Source organism: Aulonocara sp. 'chitande type north' Nkhata Bay, linkage group LG7 (genome assembly GCF_057382095.1).
Source record: "Aulonocara sp. 'chitande type north' Nkhata Bay isolate Kocher_YH1m ecotype deep benthic linkage group LG7, A_spYH_male_GT1.1, whole genome shotgun sequence".
NCBI classification, from domain to species: domain Eukaryota; kingdom Metazoa; phylum Chordata; class Actinopteri; order Cichliformes; family Cichlidae; genus Aulonocara; species Aulonocara sp. 'chitande type north' Nkhata Bay.
Window position 1 is genome coordinate 9,182,455 of NC_141350.1, and position 24,712 is coordinate 9,207,166.

At 43.6% G+C, this 24,712-nt stretch overlaps 1 protein-coding gene across 2 annotated transcripts in view; it reads left to right on the top strand.

The window, feature by feature from the left end:
- The window catches only part of wwox (WW domain containing oxidoreductase), a 137,739-nt gene that overhangs the window by 28,588 nt on the left and 84,439 nt on the right, over nt 1-24,712 (top strand). For both annotated transcript variants that reach the window (XM_086298406.1, XM_086298405.1), the window contains exons 6-8: nt 11,723-11,811; nt 15,761-15,946; nt 18,178-18,442. In XM_086298406.1, the coding sequence (XP_086154532.1) occupies nt 11,723-11,811; nt 15,761-15,946; nt 18,178-18,442 (540 nt within the window). The remainder of the gene's footprint in view (nt 1-11,722; nt 11,812-15,760; nt 15,947-18,177; nt 18,443-24,712) is intronic.

Sequence of the window (24,712 nt, forward strand, 5' to 3'; positions counted from 1 at the left end):
AAAAAGTGAGTGCTCCAGGTTAATGTCAGCGAAGCCTGGGAGTGAAGAGGGGATGATGGAGAGAAAGAAAGACCTGGGCAGCGAGAGATCAGAGGTGTAGAGAGGGAGATTGAGAAGAATGAGCAGAAAAAGCCGAGCGTTTGTGGGAACACTGTAACAGAATTTGCTGTGGCATTTGCAGTAATTCAGCTGTCATCATACGGGTTTAAAGCCACGTTGCTTGGAGTGCAGTGGATCGCTCGACAGTGTTTGTATGAGAGAGGAAAAAACATTCACTACTGTGTGACTATAACAGCATTTAGCAGAAGTAGATTTGTATTATGTGCATTTATTGTTATTATTTGCTTTTATGGTGTCTGACGCTTTACCAAGATGAATATAACTCATTAAAAAAAGCAATAGAATTATAATAGACTCAACTACAGGAACTGCCGACCTGGCTAGACAGGAAATGGAGACATGTATACTTCCTCATTAACAGAACCCCATTTGGGCCATAAACCACCATCCCAATGTGCTCGAGGAAAATGCCCTGATTAGGCGGGTGGAGGGGCATTGCTGCCCTAATGAAGGCTTCCCCCACAGTCATTTATGATATTGGTATGGGTAGTATGGTGACTAGGCCTATGGGATGAGCTGACTTACAAGAGATATGGATGTAAGTGAGCGGATGCAGTATTTTTGTATGGATGGGAGAGTTGGGCCGGGGGAATGCATATTCACAACTCATTTGGGGGAGTCAGTTTTACTAGGTTGCGGCTAATGGAGATGAGCTTGTGTTAAGAGCCGGGGGAGACGGTAATTTTACATAAAACCAAAAGAGGTTTGAAATGGGTGTGTGTGTGGTCAGGTTGTGTTTACTTTGTTCTGCCATCTTTTTTCGTTATTTGCTTTATCTACCCAGCTGAAAAAGAAGAAGATGTGATTGAGAATGACATTACTTATCATTATCATTTTTCTCTTTTAATTTACATTTTAATGAATTGATTTATGATAAAGAAAAAAAAACACATCGTATTTGGTTTAATCTTGCGGAGAAAGACTTCAGTGTAGATGTATTGAGATTGAGTTTTGAGGTTAATCTGCATTTTTGTGCCTCACTTGTTAAGAGGGCAAACTTTAATTCCTGCTCTCTGACAAATGCAGGCAAATTACAAAAAAGTTTTCGGCCTTTTTTTCAAAGGATTTTATGAGCACCACTATAAATTTTTGGGAGAGTTGGAAAACGTTAATAGACACAATGTTTTATTTGCACAGTCTTGTGTAAAAAAGCTATTATGCGGGCTGGATAATAGGATTTACATCGTGTTTATGAGGCTTTATTTTTTGACCAGTGGTATTGTGCGTGCCTTACACTCATTACGATGCTTTGCAAATAGAGTTGCATTCTAATTTAGTCATTTTGGTGATGCTGTTGGTACCGTTTGCCTTATAAACTTTCAGTAAATGCAGTGGGATTTTTCAGATTTTTAAACTAGGTTGTGTTCATTAGGAAAAATAAGTCTTTGAAGGAAAACGAGACACATAAATATAGATTTCAAGGTCTTACAAATGCCTTGAACAAATGTTACAATAAGCTAATCCCTCACCACCATTGTTTCCTCTCCGCTTCCTAATTTCTCGCTTTTTCTTGACTCACCCCTCGTCGCTCCCCCCCCACCATCGCCACAGGAGCTACCTCAGGCCCTTGTGTCCACCTCATTCATCACCAAGGTTTGATTCCTCTGCTTTGAGAGAGATTGGGGGGGAAAAAAGAGTTTAGAAGGAAGAGTAAAGAGTCATAACAAACCCTCCTCTGTTCTCTCCCCTTCTTTTCTACCTCCCTTCCTTCAGCGTGTGAGGGAGAGATGAATGCAGCTAGTGGAATTAATTGCACTCCGTTACTGAAGATCAGCAAGTTTGCACTGTTGGCGTGCTGATCTGCCATATGGCTGCCCACTAGGTGAACACTTTGATTAATGTTGCCCACTCCCCATTTTTTCCCCACTAATATTTGATTCTGATAACTGAAACTCAGCTCCTCATTCTTAGTCTTTCCATCTTCACTCCTTGCACCCCTCCTGTTTGCCTTTTGTTTCCCTCTTTTTTTATTTATTTTTTGCCATGGTCACCCGAGCCATCTGTATTTGCAGATAAAGTTCGGTCTCGCCCCTCTTCGTTATATTTTTGTTTTGCTTACAAAGAGTTTGTGTGATGTGGCATCGGTATCTGTGAGCATCCGTGAGATTAGAGTGAGAAAGAAAGGCCAGAGTGTTTGTTTAAGAGAGAGCTTTGGAGCTGTGGGTATGTGTCCTTCGCACTTGATTAGGCCCCTGGTGTGTTCAGTGGTTCTCTATTAGCCTCCTCAGCCTCTCGTCTTCTACTGTGCAAAGTGACTACTCTCATGCCCAGAGGTCTAAGATGCACACACACACACACACACACACAAACCATGCACACAGTCAGATAGGACAGTGTGCTGGGGTCCATGCAGTAACAAGGAGGTGAACAGATGCTGGAGTCACAATATCAATAGGGCTGACTGTAGGTAATAATGCCTTAGCAGGGTCCAGCCATGAGACAGTGCTAACTAGAGAGGCAAGTCTCAAGTGGAGCATTCACTATCTGCAAATCGCACCATGTGGCTGTGTGCGTGTGTGCTTGTTTGTGGGTGCGCATACTCCCATTACACGTTAGAAAGAGCCTGATGTTGCTGCAGGGGTGCAGCGCGGCGATGTCAGTGTCATCATCAGCTCGGAGACAAAATGTTCTCACCTGAGGTCACAAGTTCACATTTGTTTTCTTTTTTTTTTTCTTTACCCCCCTGCTATAATGAGGCAGCAATTCAGAGCACTATGCAGACATCTATGCGGGAAGATGTATTACGATCACATGGGTGCTTTGTTTTCCTTCTTTTTTTATGGCCTGTTCTTGCTGCTCGTCTATTTTGGTCTTCCTCAGTCTTGTTAAGTGCTGCCATTCTCCGGTGTTTGGATGTGGCCCAGAGGGCCCTTAGCGAAACCAGGGGCTGGGAATGAGCAGCGAGCCCCAGCCAGGGGGTGCCCATGGTAGACTGCCAGTCCCACTAAATCTCGCTGATTACCTGGGGTGGCTGTGGTGTGATGGGGGTGTTACCAAGGTGCTAGGCTCTCCAAAGAGGCTGATTGAGATGCAAATGGAGGCCATAACTCAGAGGTAATGCAGATCTGAGCACCCTTTGCCTTGTCCGTTCTTGCTTACCTCACTCTCTCATCGCTCCCCATTTACCCCAGCATAGGAGGAGGCACTGTTATCGTCTCGGGATAAAGTTAGATATTTATCATAGAAGGAGAGAAATACTTGGCTAGGGCTGAGTATGGGAATTGATCGTGGTTTTGACTCGACAAAAGCTCCACAAACTACCAAGTTAGCTCACACATCCCTGCATTTAGCTACATCAACACAAGTGCAGATGCACCTGAAGAGACCAGAATGTTCTCCTGTTTCTTAGACAGAACAGATGGACACTATAAAGTGTGAGGGACTCTAGGCTTGCCGGTATAGAGAGGTGGAATGAACAGGGGAGGAGGAGAGGAGGAGTAATTGCATAGTCCTTTGCCGAATTGTTCTGTGGATGCAAATTTAAATCCCTCCTATTATTTTAATAATCTGCCTTTTACTGCTTGTGCTCGGATCATTTGTTTGCAAACCAGGTTATTTGGAGAGGGAGGCTCGGGGGTAATTTCATGCTTTGGAGCATTTATATCTATAACTTAATGAGGAGAGGGCCTGTTGTTTCCTGGTAATACACTGCTAGAGGGGAGCAAACTTTTTATTCTCCGTTTAGGGTACTGTTAGAGGGCAATAATGTGGGATTACTCTGATGGAATTAAGGAGCAAACTGAGGAGAGACCTAATGTAGCTTTGGGTGATAGACGAAAGTAATACTGATGGTTTAGACGGGGTTTTTTAGGTTCATGGGTTGTACCATAGGAGGATGGGCTTTCCTGTTTGCCAATCACAATAAGCAGATTTCTTCAGATTTTAGCTCTCCTTTTTTCCATCGCATCCACATCTAAAAGAAGAAACCTCTTCATCAACATGCTCTGGGTGCACCAGTTTATAAAATTCAGATATTGTCACTCATTTAGCGCCAGGGCAGAAAGTCAACCCAGTGGTCCCAGCTCGAACTTAATTTGACACAACCTTAATACATTTAGCTGAGAGACAAAAGGAAGACGCGCCGTCTACAGAAAGCAGCACGCAGTCTTGCGAGATGATCGGGACTCTTAATGCAGTTACTTTTCTTCAGTGGAGCCAAAGACATCGTGGGATGGAGTGATGGAGGGGAAGGTGTGCGTCCACGTCGTCCTCTTCTTTCTTTCTTGCTCGCTGTCACTCCTTCACTCCTCCGTTCCCCTGTGTAGGATCGCTCCTCCTGCAAATTGAATCAGACTGCATGAATTAAAGCAATAATTCAATTTGTTTACAAGGCATCATTTATTCTCTGTCACGCCAGTGTTCTGTTGACGATCCGTGGCTCGCTGACCCTCGACCTCTGCTGAGGTCACATGACGCACTTATTATATTTTTCAACCAGAGTCTTTTAGGCTATTATCAGGCGACAAGGGGCTAAAGATACATGATGAGAATCCTATTATTCAAATCTGCCAAGCATTTTCACTGAATGCAAAACTACCCTTATCAGCAGACAGGACAGATCATGTAAATCGTGCTTCAGCACCTGCATTTGCGGGTTGCTGATGAACGTGCTCCTGACTTTGGAAATTGAATTAATGTTAATAGTAAAAACAAACACTCTGATGTCAGATGGTGCCTCCCTTTTATCCCTTTGCTAAAAGGTCACTCTTACATTCCCCGTTTGTTGCACTCGTGGTGATAACAGAGTATCTCTACCGTGTGATTTCATACGAGAAAGGGCAAGATTTTCTATCCCAGAGAGAAAGAGCAAAAGGCACCATCTCCTGTCTTTCCAGACTAAACTATTGTGACAGTGGAAAATGGTAAGCAGTTTAGAATATTGCCGAACAAAAGAGCTTTTAATCAAAGTGCATACCAGACCCTGCGGAGTATAAAACATTCCCTCATCAAAAGGCCTATTATACACTTACTCACATCAAAGGCCTACACGTTCCTTAATTGCAAGATTCTTTTCTTATTCAATTATGTTATGCTTATGTTTTTATAACGCTGATACAAAAAAGGAGGCTCGGATAACCAAATCAAAGGGGCTTAATTTATTATCTCTGAACAGCCGATGTGTGTTCACTACAACAGTATACATTTGTGTAAATGGTTTTGGTGCTTTACCAGGCCTCTGGATACTGAGATGGCACAAAGCACGAGCGTTTCAGGAGAAATTAAACAGAGTAAAACTAGCAGGTTTAGATAAAGCAATCACATTACTGTCGCACTTGAAAAGAACGCATTATTTTGTACTTGAGCGAACGGAGCTTTATTGCTGACACGCCCAAACAGAAAGTTGTATATACAATATAAATGCACAGGGCCTAGGAGTTTTTCTCCATCTCTTTTGTTATCTAACCACAACATAATCAGCAGCTAAGTCTGCGTGCGCTGTTCAGCCAGACACTAAAGTCCCTGTGCAGAATTGCAAAATAAGTTGGGTGTAAATATGTAATTGCCAGTGCTTATTCTGAGATCTGAAATATTAGGGAGCAATATGGAACGCATTAAAATCCTGGTTGTTAGGGGTATCGGTTACATTGAAGACATGCAGGAAAATGTGCACTGTCTGCGAATCTGGCGGAGATAGAGGGGGTAAGATGAGGGGGGGAGATAGGAGCAGGAGAGGGTGAGGAAATGGAGAAGAAGAGACAGAAGAAGAGAAGAGTAAGATGAAAATCTCTTGATGTCTTTCTGAGAACATAGACACATTATTTAAATCTCCATCACTTTTTAATGTAAATCTGATCAGGCTGTGCCCTGGATGAAGGAGGGGAGAAGGGAAGTAGAGGCAGAAATGGAGACACGCACACTGACACAGAAAGCTTTATGATAAAACACCGTTAGGATTGAAAGCTGGATGTTGCTATCTGACTTCACACTTGATTCTTTATGAAACATAAACAAAAACCAAAACGATTTTATATTAACCGTCTTTTTTTTCTTCTTAATGAAACAACACTTCCACTGTGGTGAAATATTTTTAATGTGCATGTTTGTATATATGGGTGCACGTGTCAGCTTGTACGTGCGTGCTTTATGTGTGTGTTTGTGTGCAATCCGATATCTGCCTCAGGCCCCATGGCCCTGGTCTGTCTGCATCCGAAAAGCAAACTCTGCAATTATGATGACCGCCCTGTCCTTTTCATTTCCCATCGCTGTCTCTCTCTCCCTCTCTCGTTGTCTGCTCTTATGCCTTCCCCTCTCTCTGTCTTTATTTTTCCTCTTGTCTGACCTGTCTGTCTCTTTGGAAAGGTAGCCAAAGTCTCAATAGCTATAAAATAACGCCAAGCTCGATCACCTCAAGTTTCAATGCAAAATCATCTCGCTCTTTTTCTGTGTGTGCAGTCCGTTCACCTCACAGATAGCCTCCAAAAAGTTGCTCATCTGTATATTTACATGGCCATTGTTCATGTTTACTAGCAGTAACCCCCCCAAAAAGCCAAACCCCAATAATTCCCTGCATAATTTCTTATATATTGTTGTGTGAATTTGGTTTTATCTGGTTGCACGTTAATTTAGATTTTTGGAATCACTTTCTAAAAATGACAGCATATTCTAAGACAGTTTTTGCTGAATTATATTATGCTGTATTATAATGCATTGTATGCATTACAGAAGCTGTTCTATACTCCCGCTTTACTACATTAGAGGGAAATATTGCACTTTTTACTTCACTAAATTTATTTGACAGTTAAAGTTAAAGATTTTGAAAACCTGTAATGAGCGTATAAAATGTAACGCCTCACTATTCAGTAAAATTAAATTACACCAGCATATAAAGTACTTAAAACTGCTTCACCTCTACCAGCTATACCATTAAAATTCTGCTTACACATTAGTTAATAGGTGTTATAAAAAGTAATTATGTAACGTTGCCTCTGTAATGACTACTTTTGGTTTATTTAAATTACACATTGCTGCTAAAAAAGATTGAATTTAATTATTCGTATATTTTTGTACTGCTGCTTTTACCCATTAAAGTAACTAAATACCTTTTTGTTTTACTGTTCATCTTTAAGTTCTTTTAAAGTCATTTTCTGCTCAGCGCGCTTTTCTCCAGCTTTCCGCCTCCATGTGACTTCCTGACAGGTTTGAATGAATGATTAGCTCATTGAAGTGCTTACTAATTCGCGCATTTAATTAATTACAGTTATTAGAGCCGCGCTTACTAACATGGCACGGCCGTCGCTGACCAGAAATGTCAACTGAGTACTTAACCGAGGCCTGGCCTTTTTGCTCCCCGCACGCGTGTCAGGTGCCCCTGATGCCCACGTTACGAGCAGCGGCACGTGGGCGCCTCATTCTTCATGTTTCTCATCTGGAAAATCATCCCATGTCCTTCCTTCACCTTTCCCATATCTACCCCTGCAATTGCTTGATTTGTAACTTGATTTCAGGAAAGGGAAAACCTGTAGATTATCCAGCTTTCATTAGAGGGGAAAAACCCAGTCCGTGTCAGAGAAAGAAGAAATCAATTTAATACAGACTTAACTGGAGGAAATTGCATATTCTGCCTGTATGTGCTGAACAGGCACTTTCTCTTCCTCACCAGAGACCTGCCTCCCTATTAATTGCAGTGTGCGTGCATGCCAGTGAGTAAGTGGATGTGTGTGCGCGCGCGTGCGGGCGTGCATTTTGTTTGTTTGTGTGTGTTTAGTGTTTGTAATGTGCAGAACGCGTGCTTTCATTTGTGCGTTAGGTGCTCGAATGCATGTCGTTACCTGAGTGTGTATTCAGCCTTTTTGTCTGTGTGTGGAGGTCAGTTCTCAGACCCGTGGTAGGGCACCCAGCCAGATGTGTCCTTTTCTTTATTTGCGATGTGCATGTGCGTTCTCCACACGTGGGGTGTGTGTGTGTGTGTGTGCGTCTAATTTCTTTGTCGGTGTATAGCGCATGCATAGGCACAAGTGCATGTGACTTAGCCAGGTGGAGAGGAGATTGGTTGGTATTTATGAACAAACGTCATAATTGTGACAGGATGATATATGACCTGCACATTCCACAGTCCCCCCCCCCCCTCCTTCCTTCTCTCTTTTTCTTTTTGCTAAAAATATATATCTATGATATGAGTCTTAAAAGCTGATGGCCAATTTAGTATGGTGTGTTGCGGCCAAGGTCATAGAGATCTGAGTTCCTTGGTGTTCCTCCCTCCGAGGCCTGTTCTAATCTACAGAGCAAGAAGAGGGGCTCAAAGTCATTTCTCTAATTGCTTTTATAAGGTGCCCTTTTCACATGGTGTCTTCCCTGCTCATTCACTTTCATCGCCATTACAACACCTTACCTCTGCACCTGCTGGTTAGGATATGTCCATATTATACTGCTGTTGCTTTATATTAATATTACGAATCTCATATTCAGGAGTGATACTTCAAACCACAGGAATTCGACACTGCGTTGTCTTCCTTTACTCGCTTCTTCTCCTCGTCTGAAGCGTTAACCGGGGTCTGCGGGCTAAGTGTTTTGTGTATATATAGGGGTTTTTCTGATTCCTTAAGTGTTGCCTCTGCATTGGTGATCTATAAGAGGCGCTGAGGTGGTGAGCAGCACAAGGTGAGGGAAGATGGAAGCAGGGGTTAAAGTATGAGAGTGAAGGCTGAGAAGGATAAGGGGAGAGGGGGATGAGATTGAGTCTAGTGCATTAAGACAGTGTATTATTTGGTGGTTCCACTTGCTTGCGTCCATTAGGGGTGGCTTCTGTGCTATTAAAGGGGTCAGCGAAGTGTGTGCACCTGTGTGTGCCCACACGTGTGTGTGTGTTTTAAGAGTTAGTAAAGTGGTCTAGTATCTTATTGAACAGGATGGGACTCCCCTGCTCTAATACTTCTTCATTTTATTGGATTGGATGGCCCCGGTTATAATTGTATTAGAGCGCTTCCCCATCTATCCTCTCCTCCTTCTCCATCTTTCTTTCAGCAGTGATCACATGTCATTCCTGGGTACGCCGCGGAAAAGAGCAGGATAGAGAAGGAGAACCTCTGCAGTTGCCAACTTTCTGTATTCACCGAGGAAAAGTTTAACTGTTTGCCTCCATCCTTGCTCTTAGTCCTTCCTTCTCTCCTTCCTTATGGTGAAAGTCCTAAAGGTCATTGTCTTGTTACAGATAGCTCGTCTTCTGGGTTTGATGGCAGGTGACAGGTGAGAGGTGTTGGCAGCAGCGGTAGTCTGAGGCATCAGGTGATGTTATCTTCACGGTGACCTTGCCGATTTCTGTCCTGAACACGTGCCTGTTTTGCGAACGCGTAGACACGAGGACGCTCACTTTGCAGCGGTTTCTCATTTTTGGAGCTTATTTACCGCGTTTCTCTCAGAATTAGCCTTTCTGTTTTAGTTGTAGCGATAGGTTGTGTGTAGCTGGGGGGCGGTAAGCACTGTCACCCTGAGCCGAGCTCTGTGGTGTTGCCTACTCAGCGATTGCTCCAGAGTTAACCAGAGAGGCTTCGCTGCCTCTCACTTTTCCTTCGCCCTTGAAGAGACCAGGAGTTGTCAGGGTCCTCATAAAAACCCTGAACGATTGCGTCTATGCGTTCTCCGTCTTTTTCTACTCCTTTTTTTCTTCTTCTCCTTCCAAAACCTGGCCATCTGTCTAATTGTTCACCTCCATCGCTTTAATGCTTTTTACATGCTTTTTCCCCCTCTTTCCAGGCAATAAACTTTATTTTCTTCGCAAGACTTCAATCTGCAGGGGGAGGGTAGGCGGGCGGGCAGGCAGGCTGCTCACCTTCTCCCTGCTGGATTTGCTCCAGTGGCCCCTCTTCAACCCCCCCCTCTATCCTCCCTCTGGTCTCCCATTACTCCATCTCTCCTTTCCTTTCCCTCCATGTCTCTAGAGAAGAGGATATGTGTTCGTCAAGCTGACACCTGCTCTCATCTTCTCTGCTGGTCATACACACATAGAGAGCTATCCTGTTGAGGAGGCCTTATAGTGACCTGTTAATTATCACACTGCTGTCTCTTCTGACCTTGTTCGGAGGTAATGCCTCATTTTTCTCACAGTAAAATGAACAACTGAAGATGATTTTTTTTAAACATATGTGTTACAAATGAGGTTTTCCTACTATATTGTTACTTTGGTGACCAAATATTACTTTTCAATCCACCTGCATTTATGTGCATGTATACCTTGTGAAAGTGGCAAAGAGTATAAATGCACACTGCACATATAAGCAATTAAATCAGACAGTTGTCTCCTCTCACCTGTGATTACTGCTGTGTACAGATCATATAAGCAGGTACCCTATAATCATATCTATAATAGCCATAATCAGCCCTTTAATGCTCTGTAATAGCATCCATATAATGGCATAGAGTGGCATCAAGAGAATAATTCAGGCATAGATAATGGTGTGATAGCGTGGTTTTACCCTTGAGTCACAACATTGAATTTGTTGTGTGCGTGTGCGGGTGTGCGTGTGCCTCTGTATGCATGTATAAACACACCCTGGGGCAGTTAAGGTGTCTGTAAAATGCCTGAAGAATCACATTTCCATCAGAAGATGCTCTTAACCCTTTATTGTTTTCTTTGTGCTCACTGCTCCATGGAGCGTCCTTGCTGTGAGTGTCATGTGTACTTAGCTGTGCTGAGACAGACACGCTGAGGAAAGACGTTCCCATATGACACCCAGAGACAGGAGATCAGATCAGAGGGGATGCAGGGGAGCAACACCAGTGGTGGCGGATGGCGAGCTGAACGCCTTTCCGGGTGTAATCTGAGCTGACAGTGTTCCTCTGGGATGGCGGGTGAGAGGAAGGAGGAATACCTGGTGCTACTGTACCCAGAGACCAGAGCATGAGGGATGCTCTGGAGTCTGGAATCTACATGCTCCATCTCAATTCACGCGGCACGCACTCGTGCTAACATATGCCAGAGTCCCATGTGAGCTCATATGGGCAGGTAGACCGAATCTGGCTTTTTTGGTCGAGGGCCTCAGCAGATAAAGGGAAGAGTGGGGAGAGACAGAAAGGCATGGAAAGACTGTGAGTTGACAGACTTGATGAACCCCGTTGTATGATTTTATTAAACAGATATGGTCCTTGCATGCATTTTTGCTGAGGCCTTTGCCCTGCAGCACAATGCTACAGTAGGATGGAGGGGATGATGAATATTTAGCCTGTCTTCAGCAGTGTGTAAATGCAGCTATGCATTCACTTCTCAAGTCATTTATCTTTTTCTTCTTCTCTGCTATCTGTCTGCCAACATATGGTGTGAGATGAGCCACACCCAAACATGCAGGGAGAGGACACTGTCACTACTTATGAGTTTCTTAAGAGTCTTTAGACAGGACGGTAACTGGAAACCTGGATTCTCATCAAAGTAAAAGTGGGGAAAACATGGGGACTACAAGCAAAGAGCGATCACTCTTCCAGGACTTGAATCACTGCATTGTCCTGTGAAATAAAACAGAATGCAAACATTCAGCCTCTACTTGTGATCACTATTTCCTTTGACAACAACGATTAAAATGGGCAAAAAACTAAAAAAAAGTCTTTGAAATGTCTTTTAATTTGCTGTTACGTCTGTATTTTTCTGATCATATTGTTTTCTCTTTCTCAACAGCACAAAGCGAGAGTTGAAGCAATGATGTGCAACCTGGCTTCTCTGCGCAGCGTCAGGGAATTTGCTGAATCTTTCAAAGCAATGAAGCTGTAAGTATTAAACACAATGTTGTTCATTTTCATCCCTTCCTTGTTTTGGAAATGCAGGTTGTGTGTTTTTTAGGATCAAGCAGGCGTGGTGTAATAGATGCCGTTTATAAATTTTGTCTCCTCTTACTCTTGCCTTTGAGCTGGTCACAACTGAATTCAGCTGGCATTGGTCCCACAAAACCACACAGTAAATGGTGATGCTCATGCAGGTGCCCTGCATATGGAAAATTGCCCTGCGTGATGTTGGACCTGGACAATCAAACAACATGGAGAATCTCCAGTGTGAAAAACACAGGAGAAGAGCTGGTTTAAAACTGATTTGTTAATTAAAGTTATGGCAGCGTGCCCAACTAAAAAAAATCATGGCATTTCCTATTAGTTGCTCAGACTTATTTTTAGTCTAAAAGCAGGAATAAATAAACAGTTAAGTTTAAAACTGTGGGGACTAAATAGCGTCTTTTATTTAGGACTAGCAACTATTTATCTCTTTTATTATGCCATACTGAAAGGACATCTAAAATGTTACTGATGGACACCATATGGGGAAGGCCCCAGGAGTGAGTGTGTCTATTTGTGTCGATTTGCTTGACATTGGTCGAACACACTTTATGGCACTTATTTTGTGGTGGTCAGCTTTTATAGCATGTGTCTTGCGTCCCGTGGCCGCTCGTACGGTTGCTATTTTGGGGTCATAATTTCTATCATCCATACGGCTCATCCACCCGCAGGTCTCTAGGCAGGGGAGTGTGTTTTTGTGTGTGCGCAGGGGGTGTTGGTGTCAAGGGAGCCCCTTGGGGAGAGGCCGGGCAGTCATCGCCCGTAGCAGCCCTGGGGCAGGTTATGGCCATCCAGGACACGTGTCTTGGGTCACAGCCAAACCTCACGGTGGCTTCCCTCACTCTGTGTCCTATAGTTCCCTCCCTGCGCTTACATATATCCCTCCCACCCACACTCAAGTTATGCTGGCCTCCTTTCAACTCCTCAGTCCTCTCACACTTTAGTTTTTTTGCATATCACTGTTTACAAATGTTTTATCTGCCTTAGTTTCTCTTTCTTTCCCGTTCTCTCGTGTCGTCTCTACGTCTGTGTCGTTCTCTCTCCACCTCAGTATTTTGGCAAGGTTGTATTTCTTCATTAGCCGTGCTGTTGGGGGGGGAGTGCGGGACTCCCAGGGGACGTCAGAGTACATTAATTCTCATCAGAAGGCGAACAGAGCAGAGTGGAGGCTGGGAGCTCTGAGCTGTGAATGGCACTGGGCAGCTGTCTGAGTCTACCACCACTCTATTACTGCACGTATGTCTTCAGGCATAACATGCACAGGAGCGGCAAACACAGCACGCACAAATATGTGCATACAGACATACGCGGGCACACACACACACACACACACACACACACACTTGTAAACACACAGAGACAAACAGACACAAACACACACACATGCTCATACGCACATGCACAATAATGCTCCTGCAGCGTGTCATTGACAGGTGAAATGTAATCAGAGTCTTTTTCTTTTCCTTCTCTCGTTTCTCACTCTCTTGCTTTTAAGTGCTTTAGTCAGTGGCTTTCACGCTGCTTTGTGTTCCATTGACCCCGATTCTGCTTTAATTGCCTGTCCATTGAAATGAAATTACCTGGATATTGATATTGTTGAATGTGGCGCAGTTTCATTGGGATGTAATTGATGGAGGACGGCACTGACAGAAGGCCCTAATATAATTTCTACTGAACGGTCCGTAATTAACACGTGGAATTTGTTTTCACCTCTGATTTGTTTTTACTGAGTTCAGTTTTAATTTCAAGCATTTAAAATGTAATAGGGGATTTTTAAAAACTAAACAAACAAATGAATATAACTAAAAATTATATACAAACCAGACAACCTTCGTCCACAATTCTTCCATTCATTTATACTCTTGTAAGGGTTGGATTATTTTCTTGCTCCCTTATTATGTTGCTTCTGTAGTGCGAGTTTAAATGTGGGTCAAAATGTGTGGCGCTCTCATATCCACTGTATATGTGTTTGGAGCAAAGTGCATCGTTAACGACCAGCAGTACGAGCCAAGCTCACACAGGCAATCTCTTCCTGCTGGCCTACATTATCATAGAGGTCAGGGGTCATACCCAGGGGGGTTATTTAAAGTAAATATATAAACTGATGTCTCCCCGTTCGGTAGTTAACACCCTCGTTTGACCAGCGCTGAGATTGCACGGTGCACACAGTGTTGTGTGAGGTCTTAATGTGGACAGAGGGAATGTGGTGTGCAGCAGTAGGCCTATTAAAGACATTCATTAGACCTGCGCTTATGAGAGAGGGACTAACTGGTGGGCAGTCGAATTAACAGGCCTTTTACATTACAAGCAGACTCACCAGAGGCCCATCTGAGCTGCATGGGAGAAATCGCTGCACTGACCAGAGGAAAGTTGTTTATTTGTGGAGTTTTTTGATCACCAATTTGTGATGCTTTGTTTTTCTTTTGCCTTTACAGGTCATAACATGCAATGCTAAAGAGGTGTAAGTGCCGTAAGCGTTAGTTTAAATCAACAGCTGCAGTGAAAGGTTGAGGAGGTCGGGCTTTGTGTCTGTGATATTACTGCCCCTAGCCACTAAATTAGGGATGGAGCCAAGAGGTTTGCACACTGTTACTGTACTTCACACTCTATTAGACATGTGAACACTGGGGCAAAAACAACCAGTCTTTTTTTTTTTTTTGCCTACTTTTAAGCTTAGAGCGATTTCTGAGCAAATTTCTGAGCATTACAGCAACTTTTACTCTCCTATCTCGTGTTATCAGGATTAAACTCAGGTCGCAGAGGTTGTTTATTTACGAATGTTCTTTTAATTAAGTGAGTCTTCCTCAATTGTTTTATTTTGGGCGAAAATTTAAATATCTCACATTCCTAGTGTGTGCGTTGCCGATAAAGCGCTGAGGTCGGCGTTCTTTAAGTTGACTTGTGCCTAGGTTGGTGCTCTTTAATGAACCTTGTGTGTTCAGAGGCCTGAAGGTGATCGTACAGTACACTACTATGTAATAGCATGGGATGGCTCATTATAGCAAGGCATAACAATTCACACATTAATTTTCCAGCATCCAGTTTTTAATTAATCCAGTAGGCAGTCTTAAACACAGGGTACACAAATTGCCTTCGGCCTCATAATTAATTCTAATGGAAGAAATTAAAAATTGGTGGGGTGTGTTTGGATTGTTCGACTGTGTTACTGTGGTTTTGAGCTCGCTGGAGCGACGCTGTCACCGACAAGGATCTCTCGCTGCCCTGACCAATCCAGCAATCTCCTTCCCTTTCCGTGTGAGCGGGAAGCGTTGCTCAGTCGCCCACACGGATTCTGCAAGAATAAAAATGCTTTGCATGTCTCCGTCTCCTAAAACATATGCTTTCTCACTGGACCTTTTTAATAATGCCAGCTCCTTTTTTATTCCATGACTTAGCGCGTGGTTTTTCTTTGATCTGTTTTCTTCTGCTTGGCCTTTCTGAGTCGATGTGTTGGTAGGTTTGGTTACTCAAAGTGCTTCCACAGAGCCAGTATCAACATCCATTACTTTCACCACCCCTGTGTGTTGAAACTGTTTGAGATTGCTTTTCATTGTGGTGTTGCTCTTGGATCCCAGCCAGCTGTATTCGGTATCTACAGTAGCTGTGTATCCATAGGGAGTTGCACTGGAAACCTCTGTATCATATCAGCATTACTGATGCTCTGTCTCTGGAGACCTCTAAAGTCTACTGCACTATGGAATAAGAAACCCCGTTTCCTCTCTCTGCTTTCATTTTTCTCTAATTCTCCTCTTTTAAAAAAAAAAATCCTCCCTCTGTCTCTCATTACATCTTCTTCATCCTGATATGGTAGGAAATCTTTTTCCTTGGCCGTTTGTTTTCACTTCACAATCAGTCAAACATGTTTTGTTTTTCTGTTTTCTTCCTCCCATAGGCCGCTGCACATTCTGGTGTGTAACGCAGCAGTGTGCACTCAGCCCTATATGCTGACTGAAGACAACCTGGAGTCCACCTTCCAGATCTGCCATCTGGGTCACTTCCTGCTAGTGCAATGTCTACAAGACGTGCTGCGTCGTTCAGCCCCAGCACGTGTCGTGGTGGTTTCCTCTGAGTCACATAGGTAAAGAAAAGGAAGATTGACTAGTTTTGTGTTAGTGAGTATAAATATGTTTGATTGTTTGTCGAGAGGTTGCTGTCTGTATCAGTGAGGTCTTTCCATATTAAAGTCACGTTGATAATTGCCCAGAACTAGCCTGTCTAGTCTTCAGGAGTTCATCGCCAGTCGTGCACTTAAAGCCGCTGCACTGGCTAGTTTTCCCGACGAGTTGACAGATAAGACTTTATGCGTATTGTCAAACATGACAGCCTCACTCACTCAAACTCATTCCTTTCCGCATGCTGTCACTGTGAATTAAACGTATCATCAGCATGATGGATGGCCTTATCAGCTAAAATGTACTTTGATCAAGTATCTGCTCTTTTATGTCTGACCCCCCTGACTCAGCCCTTTCCTCCATTTTTTTTTCTCAAGGAACTCCAAAGGCTCAAGTTTTTCTGTTATGCAGCAGACAAGCGCAGAGTCTTGCAGTAATCTGTAAGCCCAGACCCCGAGCCATGTATTTTAGAGCCAGTCCCTGTCTGTGTGCAGCATTGATCGTGGCTTCAGTCAGTCAGACGGCCAAGCAGTGATTGATTGGAGCTCGGCAGAGTGACCTGAGACAACGCGAACATACGCAGAGTTATTCTAGCAGATCAAACAGCAGCACTATTACAGGGGCCCTCATATGAGTTATGTTATACAGGCTGCCATGCATGATTGGGCAGGAGCAGCAGAGGGGATGGTTTGACACTCAGATTCACTTGGGGTCACTTTGCTATTACAAGCTGTAGGAAAAGTCGGAGGAAGACGGAGTAGGAAAAGCTCATGGAAGGAAAGGTTGCCGTGAAGGGAATATTGACATGTGATTGACACAAAACTTGCTAAAGCAGTAAGAAAAGTGGGTACAGGCAAGTTTTGATTGTGTAAAAACTGTCGGGTTAGAATAAGGAAGATGTGTACTATTTTTATGTATTTGCAGTGGTAAGAATGCACAGGTATTCTCCTTACTCTTCACCCTACAGTTTGCTCTCCTTTTCTGCCTCACAAACACTGCCTCTCTCCTTCTGTCCTCAACAATCAGCAGTGGCTTTAACCCCTTCAAAGCAGGCTAAAGCAGAACCAGAGAGAGTCAGTTACACACTAACACAGACTAGAGAGAAGGAATAAAGGAGCAAAAGTAGACAATATCTCATATTGCATCTTCCATTCTGTCCACCTCATTCCAGACCTATATTACATCCACTGAAGTCCCTCCCTTTTTTGCTTGTGTTATTTTCACTTTCCGCTGATTTCATGTTTACTTACTTAGCCTCCCCTCACAGGCAGTGGGTGACCCATGACCTGGCAGTATATTGTATTCCCTAAGCCCCTTGTCCGCTTGGTAAAGCAGTGACCTGTAAGGGACAGGAATGGAAAAGATGGACGCAGGAGTAATGGCTGGACACTTTATCAGTTTCCACCACAGGGGCTTACTGTGGAATTGACCCAATACAGGTTTACTTTACTCTAGTACTACATCAGATCTGGTCAAACGAGAGATCATATCCTTAATGAAATTACCTCTGAAATATCTAAGCTGCAGCTCAGAGACAGTAAACGACATGTTTGAAAACCAAAATCTCGACATTAATATCACTGCGAGACCTCATTCAATTGTAACGAGGCACAGCTTCGGCTTGTCGTGCAAACAAATTTTGATTTACAAAAAAAAAAAAAAGGCTTTAGCGTCGAGGCAATTGATTTATTAACCTCTACTTGCTGAAGTAGTTACGAAGTTGCAGCACATGAAATGAAAAGCCTGCAGATGTTGTAATTTAGCCAAGCAAGGATGTTGCGGAAGGCGACAGTAAACAAGAGGCAGCGAGCTTGTAAAATCACAACAAGGAAACCAGGTGACATTTTGATTGGTTGTTTTCTAATGACTGGATTAATATGTAGGATGTGTTCCGCTGGTTTGGAGCCTCATCCCGCGCCTCTCACACATACGTACACACACAGACGCATAAATACACAGTGTAGTTTTCGTGTATTGAGATTTTTGTGTGAGCGTGTAATAACACAACGAGTAGTGTAATGTTTAAGGGGCCTTGTCAAACATCTGGATTTTAACAGCTCTGTCGCAGGCAATTAAAGAACATCATGTCACGTCTTTGATTTGTATGCAGAAAGCGCCACACATCTGCCGGCGGAAAGCCTACGCGCAGGCCGAGGCAGACTCACACTAACTACTCTTAATGCAAACTATCTTTCAGGTTCACAGACCTCCTAGACTCATGTGGCAAAGTGGACCTTGTGCTGCTGTCCCCCTCAAAGAAGGACTATTGGTCCATGCTGGCTTACAACCGCGCCAAACTCTGCAACATCCTCTTCAGCAACGAGCTCCACCGGCGGCTTTCGCCTTACGGTGTCACCTCCAACGCATTGCATCCTGGGAACATGATGTACACCTCCATACACCGGAGCTGGTGGCTGATGACCTTTCTCTTCACACTGGCCAGACCTTTCACAAAGTCTATGGTAAGCGAGAAAAGAAGCTTGGAGAAAGTGTTATATTACCTCACGAGTGCGCAGGCTGTAGCTCAGCCTACCTGAAGGCTCGCTGAAACGCTCGACTGGTTAACATTTGACATTACTTTTCATTGCGCTGGAGTAATTCTGCAGCTAGTTATATTTTTCTAAATGCAAAGCCAGTCTGTGAATTTGTGACTCTCATATAGCGCTTACAGAGCCGGCGTATTTGTCTTGGCACATTTCTGGGAGAGAGGACAGGAACAGGATGGAGAGGGGTAGATCTGCTGAAGGCTCAGGGAAAGAGTCTGGGTTTAATAGATAGAGAGATATTTGTGGTTTGTTTTCCTCTTCTGCATGGCACTGTTTGTTTAACCCTGAAAGACAGTTTTCTATCCTCTCAGTACTCTATTCCAGAGAACCGCGACTATTATAGGCTGCTGTTAATGCCTAATCCCAGCCCTAGCTCCTATGCAGTTAAGTACTAAAATAAAAAAAGTTCTGTGCCTAATACATTTTTACTGAATGTGGCAGCTCTTTGTTGTTGCAGTGATTTAAGTTTCCCTGACCAATCAGTATATTTTGGATGGGTATAGTTTTGTGTGGGGTGCCATTGCAAGGCCACTGCTGTTTTACAGACACATGCGCACAGTATAGGAGAACCTCTAGCATCTGTACCTGAGTTGTGACTGATCTGAGAACTCCTACCCAGTTTTGGAAGGATGGCATTAAGGAAGGATTTTGAGTTTGGCTCAGCACTTTTGTGATACAGTGTCTTTTTTGGGGATTACAGTAATGAAGCTGCCCAGCACTACTTCAGCTATACACACATGCATACAGCATCCGCTGTGGCATCTGGTTGGATCATAAGATATCGGACAACTTACAGCTAAACTCCCGTGAAGGGTTTAACCTTTACAGTGTGGCTCAGACACCAACTGTTGTGAATGTGTAAGCATCTGCATGATTTGTATGTGTGGGAACGTTTTAATAGCACATATGTGTGTGCGCACGAGATGATATAAGGTGCCTGAGGTTAACGTCCTCACACGCTTTAGATATGAACGATAAAATCCAGCACCGTGATTTATTTCAGTCCATATTGTGTCCTGTGCTCTCTAAGACTTTTCAATGGATAGCAGCACTCTACCCTTTAGGCTCCATAGCCTCCTAATATATGCTTTAGTTTGACTATTACATCTTTCCATTAGCTGTTCTTCATACTTTATCAATTTAGTGTTTGCACTGAAGTGAAAATGTGATGTTGAAAGGCAGCGTGGTGGAGTTTTAGTGAAGCGTTGTTCTGATCCATCATGTTTGACAGACGCAAGGCCTCGGGCCGTCATTTGTCTCTCCGCCATTTGACATAGGATGAGAGATGAGAGGAAGGGCTCCTCAGCACCTTTTTGCAAAATGCCAGGCTGAATATTTCCTCAGTTTGACTTTTTCTGTCACAAAGCACTCTTTTGCGTCCAGTCTCTTTATTTTAGAATTAATTTTTTAATCACTTCGTCCCGTGTTTCATTCGTAAAAGCCAAAGTTTGTCCAGCATTCCTTCTAATCACATTATTTGGAATGCTACCCTAGTCTGGATGATACTTCTGTGTATTTTTTCATGTATCTTAAGGAATGGGTGCTAACATTTTAGGAGCAAGCACACATAACCAATTAGCAGAGGGTTTTCTTTTTCTTTTTTAAAATTTTATATGTCATTAATTTAATGAAGTGTAGATGTTAGTAAATATTAAAGGACAAAGGTAGAGCTAGTAATTAAATTCTGGTGTGCTGACACAGCGATTAGCTAAAACTAATGTCTGATAAAGGCCACACGCAGACACACAGCCTTACGCACAGACTCACACAGATACACAGACGCACCCCTAAGCTGAGCATTTGCTCTTATTTAAATCTGGGCTTGATAAGGCCCCTGAAAGTGTATCCTCTTTAAAATCCCACTCCTCACTCCTTCTGCCCCCACATTAAGGGCTTAATAAAACAGTGATATTATTTCAGTTATTGGTTGCAGGGATATGAAGATGCTATCGCTTTAATTGCTTGCGTACGCTTGCGGGATCCATGGAGATTGTTCTGGGATGCAAACATAAGCAGAATGTTGACTCCAAAAAACAATCACAAAGCCCCCATGTGTGTTCTTGCGCAAATAACCAGCCCCTCATTTAAAGCACAGGTTTGATTTATATGAGCACAGGTGGGGTAAAATAGAGCTTTTCAACACGAACAGACACACATGGACAAGCACACGCATGAATTCGCAACACAGAGACGGCTGGAACACCTGGAGCTACATGTGATCCCAAGTCATTAATTGACTGCTATTGTAAAGGTGATCAAATGTCATGTAGGGCTATATGTGCCGTGGTCGGTCATTTAATCACACCCATGTTTTCGCCCCTTATTAATTGTTTCCTGCTCTTTTATGTTATCTTTGAACTTGCACGCTTTTTTTGTCTCTTTTCTTGTTGCCGTACTTTGGTCACGTCTAATCAAAACATGTGTGACTTCCTCGCTTTTGCATTCCTTGTGTTGTGGTTTGAACTTAAGAGAAAGAAACTTCTCTATTAGCAGGGAGCCCCAGCCCACTCTGCTATTGATGCACAGAACTGATTCAATTTTGCTGAGTTGAGAAAGACATCTATAAAGAGCCATGACATTTTAATCAGCCAAACTATCTCTCACTAACATCATGTTCCCCTCCCTGTGCCTTGATCTACTTATCAGAGATTGTGCAACCAGGCCTGTAACTCCTGTTTCTTTAATTCAGCGTGTTTAGTGTGGGAGTTTTGCCTGTGTCCTTTGGTGTGATTATCAGCACCAAATGATCTGGCCTGAAGTTGTGTGTGTGTGTGTGTGACAGAGAGAGAGACCTAAGAGAGAGCGAGAGAGGCAAAAAAACATCTGCTATCAAGTGATTTAGTTAGAGCAATTTAATGCAGAAAAGTTTGATTGATGCAGATCTTGGTCGATTTATTTGATCAAACATTGTAGGATTTGTGGGTCTTTCTAGATTGTAGATGGTTTCCTTTGAATCTGAACTCTGGGCACACTTTTAAACAGCACATAATGAATTTCAGTGACTGTTGCAGTTATTAATTTGGCTGTAACCTTTGTGAAGTTGTCACCGTCCTGTCATGCTGGATCGCTGACCCTGTGACATTTTGTTGACTGACTGATTGCTCCCTCAAGATCGGTATACCCTCAGGCTCTGAGCAGCTGGGCTCAGCCTATACCCATCAAGTATATACCTTAACTATAGGCAGAGACAGTGCTGAGCTGAATGGAGACCAGTGTGTGGGCAGTGGCTCCAGTACATCATCCACTATAATGGGTAAAGAGAGGGGAGGGGTGCTGTGGGCACAGGCCTAAGAGGCTCTACTGGTCCAATCAGACGCCTCGATTCTCCCAGAGGCCGGTTTCATCAGCGCTCACGCCTAGTCCCATGCTTCTTAGCGTTTTTGCATGATTATTTTACCCAAGATCCTGCCTCGGGCACCCAGCCACCTTTTTACATATGCACAAGCTGAACTTTTGACCAGGCACCAGCAGTCAGTGGTTCAGGCACGAGATGTGGGACTGGCGTTGCCTCCTTCTCAGCTGAGCCTTGCCTAATGTGACCAGGAGCTCAATCCTGCAGCTTGGGGGTTAACCCAAGAGACAAATCCTGCAAGAGAGACATCAGCATTACCATTTAGCAGACACACCGTAGAATGGCTGGTTGGTGCTATGTGTGAGTACAGCAGGCACTGTTACTTCGGTATCGGTTTCTCTCCTGCAGCCAGACATAAGGTCAGATGCTCCATCTCCTATCTGGTGTAGCCCAAAGAGGCGGGCAGCTTTGCTGTACACCTAGGAAGCCTGTGTGTATGTGTGTGTGCTGCTCAACCATGTGGAAAGAAAGAGGAGCAGAGGTCCCAATCTCCTCGCCCGCCCCCCCCCCCCACCCTTCTTCACTGTGAGGTTAGATGAGCTGCCAGGCCGTTGTAATAGAGTCCTCTTGGATGATTAGGGGCTACACAGGAGGGGGTCAGCTCCAGCCTGACTGGAAACACTGTGTAGGTTTCTCTTTAGTGGGGTAGAAAGAATATTACATATTATGCCAACTGGCATGAGGTTCACACGCTGTCATGATTCAGATTTCCTTTAGAGGCCATGTTTTAGACCATTTTTGAAGAACTAGATATAATCAATGTGATATTCCTGCGAGACGTATCCTGCCGTGCTGCTGCACTACGTAGAGAGAGACATCAGCAGGCAGTGAGAAACAAGATGTGTTGGTGTGGCATGATAAAAGCATACAATCCTATTTGCCTGTATTGACATGTGTGTTCTGCCCAATCCTGTTACTGGGATTATTGGCCATGGAGATACCATTTCATTAAAGAAAACACACAAATGCTCAGGCACACACACACACACAGGCACACACAGGCACACGCACACACACACACACGCACGCCCAGTTGGTGCACAGAGATGGCCTGAGGCCTGGTTATGTGCTCCATTGCACAGGGAAACTGTGTAAATGGTTTATTGTGGATGAGTTGATGTGATGGAAAGCGTGTCTGGATCAATAAAGAACCAATCAAATGCTGACAGTCTGCTGCTGTATGCAGTCAGTCATTCACCCCTCATGCCTGCGTACAGTTATACAACATGAGTGTGAAGGAAGGATGAACAATATCCCTGTTGAAAACAGAAGAAGTTTAAGAAGAAAAGAAGTAATTTTTCAACAATGAAACAAACAAAAAAAAGCTGAAGTCTGCAAAAGATTGTCACTTTTTTTTTTTTTTGCGTGCATGAGTTCTGCATGTACCTCTTTCTAAGACGTGTTTCTGTGACTGGCTAAGATTTGTTTGTGAAGAAACATCATTTAAAGAATCAACCACATCCTCTGCTCCTCCAGCTCCAGACACCTCAGGGAGACCATTAGGACGGCTCCCCAGCTGGGGTTGTCTGAGTCGGGGCTGAGTCTGAGTTGGGGCTGGGCTAAATTACCCAAGAGCTACAGGTCAGAACCAGCTAGACCCTGACTGCCAAGGGACACTCTCTCTAATAGAAGGGATCAGAACAGGCCAAAGAGCCAGAAAGTGACCTGGCCAGAGAGACATCCTTACTCACTTACCCTCTACTCTTCCACATCGCCTCCTTCACCCTTGGTCTCTCATAGCTTTAGAGCTTCAGAGCTTTTCTCCTGTAACCCTCAGAGAGGAGAGATGTAACCTATCACCTCTTTTTCACTCATCCACTGGTACCGTTTTCCTGTTGCTGACCCTCACAACTTGACACACGCACACACATGCACGCACCACTCCCTCCCTTCTTTGTTGTCACACAGAGCTGATGGACTATTTTTCAAATTGATTTCAAAAATGTACATAAGCAGCCGATCCCCTAGCCCAGATTACCTATTGATTTTTAATATGAAAAGCTCATTATATAAGCAGGAACTGCAACACAAAAAGCTAGCCAACCTTTGCATAAATCCTTTAATTGAATTTCCAGAGCCCGTGGTTCTACATTTTTTAATTAAATCCATTTCTTTTTTTAAGGGTTGCTGTGTAATTTGCATGCTGTGAAGTGGGTGCTGTCCCAGATAAAGTGCCATTGATCCTTATTAAGGCTCACCTCTGGGCTCGCTGAAAACCAACCGCAGAAATTAAATGTGCTCATGGTGCATACACTTATTGCCCGCATGATAGGATTAGAGGCGGAGAGAGAGAGAGAGAGAAGGAGTGATGGGGCAAGAGGTGGTGCAGGAGGAGGGGATGGGGGGCGTTATTATTAATAGTTGTTCATATTAATGTAATATTTCACCTGTCCTTCTGTGGGATGAGATTGTGAGGATGCTGTTTGTACTGTAAATACAGCTCTGTTTAGGTTTCATTCTGGTTTCTTTTCAAACGTACTCGGGCCCGGCGGTCTCTGCCTGGGGTCGCTGTGAGTTCACCTGCTCTCCAGATTAAAGCAAAAAAAAAAAATCTGCTTCTCTTTGTCTAACAAATACACGCATTGCAAACATGCATATTTTGTTTTTATTTATTTTGTTTAAAACAATGAAACGAGGATGTGAGCATGTTTTAATTGAATCAATGATCATATTGCTCATTGATGCTTATTTAGAAGTAGAGGGCGTTCGACTAACTTTATAGGGATTAAATGATGCTTAATTTTCTTGTCTTTACCCCACTTAACATGTGTGCAGAGGTGCAGGTGTGAGATGTTTTTTTTGTTTTAAATACTGCATTTGTTCTGTGTGGTAGC